This window comes from Lithobates pipiens, unplaced genomic scaffold (assembly GCF_037356315.1).
Source record: "Lithobates pipiens isolate NorthernLeopardFrog02 unplaced genomic scaffold, aLitPip1_a1.2 Scaffold_8, whole genome shotgun sequence".
In the NCBI taxonomy this organism is placed as follows: Eukaryota; Metazoa; Chordata; class Amphibia; order Anura; family Ranidae; genus Lithobates; species Lithobates pipiens.
This window is the reverse complement of record NW_027507903.1, coordinates 668,905,451-668,910,244: the sequence shown is the minus strand read 5'-3', so window position 1 is coordinate 668,910,244 and position 4,794 is coordinate 668,905,451. Positions and strand designations below refer to the sequence as shown.

At 45.6% G+C, this 4,794-nt stretch overlaps 1 protein-coding gene across 1 annotated transcript; it reads right to left on the bottom strand.

Annotated features, from left to right (window-relative positions):
• Positions 1-320: 320 nt before the first annotated feature.
• Positions 321-4,505, bottom strand: LOC143961930 (E3 ubiquitin-protein ligase TRIM39-like). The gene has a single exon (XM_077471264.1). The coding sequence runs from the start codon at positions 4,431-4,433 to the stop codon at positions 2,757-2,759; it is 1,677 nt and encodes a 558-aa protein (XP_077327390.1). The 5' UTR covers positions 4,434-4,505; the 3' UTR covers positions 321-2,756.
• Between the last annotated feature and the right edge of the window lie 289 nt (positions 4,506-4,794).

Genomic DNA, 4,794 nt, shown 5'->3' with positions numbered 1-4,794 from the left:
CCAACGGACGAAAACCGACACTAGGGCAGCTATTGGCTACTGGCTATGAACTTCCTTATTCTAGTCCGGTCGTACGTCATCACGTTCGAATTCATTGGACTTTTGTATGATTGTGTGAGGCCAAGTCCGTTCGTTCGGAAAGTCCGTCAAAACTCAGCCAAAAGTCCGTCGGGAGGACCGTCGGACCTAGTCTGCCGGAAAGTCTGGTCGTGTGTACGCAGCATTAGTTTTGTCAAAGGCCCCATTAGCAAAAATAAATCACACAATATTCATCAGCAGATATACATTTTTTAGTTATATCACCAACACTTCACATATACTATAGAGAAAAAAAACTTTATTTACATGAATATCTCCTTTCCTAATTCTCCTCCCATCACCAGGACACATCTAGTGATTATAAGATACAACATCACAATGATGCATTATATTAGGATCCATTCTAAAATTGATCCAGTAGAATTCTATTGGTGATCCATTCTATGGGGACACATTATGTTGGGGACACATTCCAGTTCTAGTAATCATACATTATTATAGTAAATATCATTATATTAGTGATAAATCACTTTTTTTTTTTCACTAGTAAATCTCGGAATCATTTCTTCATATACTTCCTCTGAGATTTGTACATTGCTTTTCACTTCTTTTAGTATAGATTGTATGGAACAGGAGGGGGGGAAGAGAGGAGATATGACCACATCCTATCCCATCACGGGGTCTGCACTGGACCCTGCACAGAGTGACATCATGTGGGGGAGGGGCAAAAAGAAAGGGAAGGGGCAGGGGGAGAGAGATTGCTGATGTCACACGTTGTGATAAATTTCTGTTTCACAATTACAGGGAAAGTAATATGTCAGCTTGTCATGGGATAGATAGATAGATAGATAGATAGATAGATAGATAGATAGATAGATAGATAGATAGATATTATACAGGATTTATATAGCACCAACAGTTTACGCAGCACTTTACATTTTAGATGGGGACAGTACAATTACAATACAGTTCATTACCAAAGGAATAAGAGAGCCCTGCTCGAGGAGCTTACAATCTAAAGAGAGGGGATGGTGGTACAAAAGTTAATAGTGGTGGGGGAAGATCTGATGGAGGTGACTTGGGTACAGTTCTTAGGTGCAGGTGGGATAGGCTTCCCTCAATAAGTGAGTTTTCAGGGATTGCCTTAAGGCAGACAGGGTAGGGGCTGACTGGATATACCAGGGCAGGAAGGTCCAGAGGATGGAGGAGGCTCTGGAGAAATCCTGGAGGAAAGCATGGGAGGAGATGACAAGGGAATTAGAGAGCAGGGGGTCTTGGGAGGAATGGAGAGGATGATTTGGGCGATTTCTGCAGATGAGGTTGGAGCGATGTTATGGATGGCCTTGTATGCTGTGGTTAGTATCTTGTATTTTAAACGGTGGGGTAGGGGAAGCCACTGGAGAGATTGGCAAAGAGGTGCATCAGTCATGGATCGTTTAGTAAGGGGCATGAGTCCAGCAGTGGCATTCATAATAGACTGAAGAGGGGATAGTTAGCCTGTGTAAAGGTAGGCCATTGAGGAGGGAGTTGCAGTAGTCAAGGCAGGAAATAACCAAGGAGTGAACAGGTTTTTTTGTGGTGTCGTTAGTCAGAAAGGGGCGAATTCTGGAAATGTTTCAGAGGTTAAGGTGGAAAAAGGTAGCCAGTGATTGGATGTGGGGGCTAAAGGAGAGGTCAGAGTCTAGAATTACACCCAACACCTTGGCGAGTGTGGAGGGATGGTTGTGCTGTTGATCTCAATGGTAAAGTCATGGGAAGGAGATCGGGGAGAAGGAAATATTACAAGCTCAGTTTTAGAAAGATTGAGTTTGAGGAAGAGGTGTGACATCCATACTGATATGTCGCTCAGTAAGTTTGTAAACTTGAGGAGATTGAGGGGGTCAGTTGAGGAGTGGAGAGATAGGTCTGGGTGTTGTCAGCATAGAGGTGGTATTGGAAGCCATGAGAGGTTACCAACTGGCCCAGGGAAGAGGTATAGAGAGAGAATAGGAGAAGCACAAGGACGGAGGAAGAGGAGCGGAAGAGATGGTGTTGTATGTGACACTGAAAGTGAGCTGAGATAGGTAGGGGGAGAACCAGGGTAAAGCAGAATCACAGAGGCCAAAGGAGTGGAGTTTGTTGAAGAGGAATGGGTGGTCAGCTGTGTCAAAGGCATCAGAAAGGTCCAAGAGTATGAGTATGGAGTATTGGTTGTTGGTTTTATCAGTTAGTAGGTCGTTGGTGAGTTTTGGTAGGGCTGTTTCAGTGGAATGTTGTGGGCAGAGCCTGGACTGGAGGGGATCCAGAAGGTTGTTGTCAGTGAGGTAGGACCTCATGCGGTTGTGGAAAAGACGTTCAAGCGGCTTGGAGGCAAATGGGAGCAGGGAGATGGGTCTTAAGTTATTCAAGCAGATGGTGTCTAGTGAGGTTTTTTTAAGTATGGGTAACCAGTGCATGTTTGAGCAAGGAGGGAAAGGTGCCAGAGGAGAAGGAGAGGTTGAAGATGTTGGTTAAGAGTTTAGGATAGAGCAGGATTTGGTAATTGTGGGGGTCCAGGGGACAGGTGGTGAGGTGGGCAGTAGATAATAAGTAGATAAATATATAGGCCTCATCTTTCCTCACTGACCTATAGGAACATGTTACTGCAGTAACTGAACAGATATTCTACCCAGTTACAGTGATCAGTGAAAGGGGGAGGAACCTCACATATTTATAGTAAAAAGCCAGCAGGATACTGACTAAAGCCCCACCCACTGCTTTATTCTATTGGTTGTATATTGCATCAATCCCACCCCTCCTCCCTGATATGTCACTAGTCTCTGGGCAGATATTGCCTGATTCCCCTCATTTATCTTTATACAATCTTCCCATACACATAACAAAGCATGGAGGGGCTCGGTGAAGGTTGTGGTGATGGTGTGGAGATGTCGGATCGGGTCACACAGATCATAAAAGGAGATCCGCCCAGCCTCATAATCCAGATATATCCTGACTCTGTTACTGGAGATACTGGCAGATAAGGGGATCTCTTTATTGTCATGTCTCACCCCATACTGATTACCAGACCTGGCCAAACCCCACGACTTGTTATTAAACCCAATCAGAGACTGTCGTTCTCTCCTCACTATACTGGGGTAACACAACCCAACTCTCCATTCGTTTGATCCCTCGATATCCACTTCCCAGTAATGTCTCCCTGAGGAGAAACTCCGACTGCTCATCACCTGAGGATAATCCTGAAATCTCTCTGGAGTTTTGGGGCACTTCTGGTTTCTATCTGACCAGGATGCAGTTTTCCTGTCATCTGATATATGTAGAAAATTATGTGCCGTGTTTCTATCCAGTAATATGTCTGCAGCTTTCTGTATAGGGAAGTATACATTTACCTCTGTTATTATATCAGATAATGTGTGTAATGTATGTGACATCCCAGCCACATCCAGACCCCCTCCATCATGGAGGAGCTCCTCATGTCTCTCTCTGTCCTCATTATCTCCATCCTCAGTATCACACAAGTCACCTGTGTCTGATTCCTGTAAGACAGTCAGTGGATCCGTCACGTTACACAGCTCCTCAATGTGACGCAACTTCCTGGACAGCTCCTCCTTCTTTTTTTCCAGATCCCGAATCTTATCCAACACCGGGAGGAAGATCCGCTCTGCCCACCCAGAGATGTCCCTTAGGACTTCCTTCTCCAGGTCTTCCAGACGTCTCCTGAGATCTCTAAACAGGGCAGAGACTCTCTTGGTGTCACCAGCTGCTTTTTCTTCTACTTTCCTCCTGTGTTCCTGCAGACTCTGGACTCTTTCCTCCGTCTCCTCTCTCTTTGTTAGAAGTTTCTGCAGAACATTCCTCAGTGTCTCCTTCTTCTTCCCAGAAGCCTCATCCAGCATCTCCACCTGGTGTCCTCGATGTTCTCCGGCCAAACTGCAGGACACACAGATACAGGTCTCATCCTCAGTACAGTAATACTCCAGGATCTTCTTATGGACAGAACATTTCCAGTTCTCCATGGACAAGGTGGGGTCACATAAAACGTGTTCTGGGGACTTTTTGTGGACTCTCAGGTGTTTATCACATAGAGAAACCTCACAGAGCAGACAGGATCTAACAGCAGGTACAGGAGAGTCCACACAGTAAGTACAGAAGACCCCGGACTCCTCCTGAAGTGGCTGAGCAGATAGGAAATTCTCCACTATGTTACATAGTGTTATGTTCCTCTGCAGTGCAGGCCGATCCGGAAACTTCTCTCGGCATTCAGGACAGGAATATCCTCCAGAACTCCCCTGTGTATCCAGCACCCGGTCTATACAAGCCCGGCAATAGTTGTGTCCACATTTTAGTGTTACAGGATCTGTATAAATGTTTAGACAGAGGGAACATTCCAGTTCGGCTCTCAGATTAGCAGACGCCATCGCTGACAGCAGAGGAGGATATGAAATGAAGTTCTCTGACACCGAGGAAGAATGCAGTTGGGAGGGGTCACGTTCTCCTAAACAGGATGAGGCTGGGCTGGATCACTGAAATTTGACACAGAGATCAGAGTACAGAGTAGGGAGTATTTTCTCACAGCAGTAAAGATAATCATACCTCCTAAGGCCTTTTTCACACAAACGGACCATTCAGGTCTGCCTGTCAGATTTTCAGGCAGACCTGAACGGACGTTCTATGCAGGTCTATGCGGGTCTATGCAGGTCTATGGAGCGACGGATGTCAGCGGTTACCATGTCTGCTGACATCCAACCCGATCCGCTAAAATCAGACATATGGCAATAC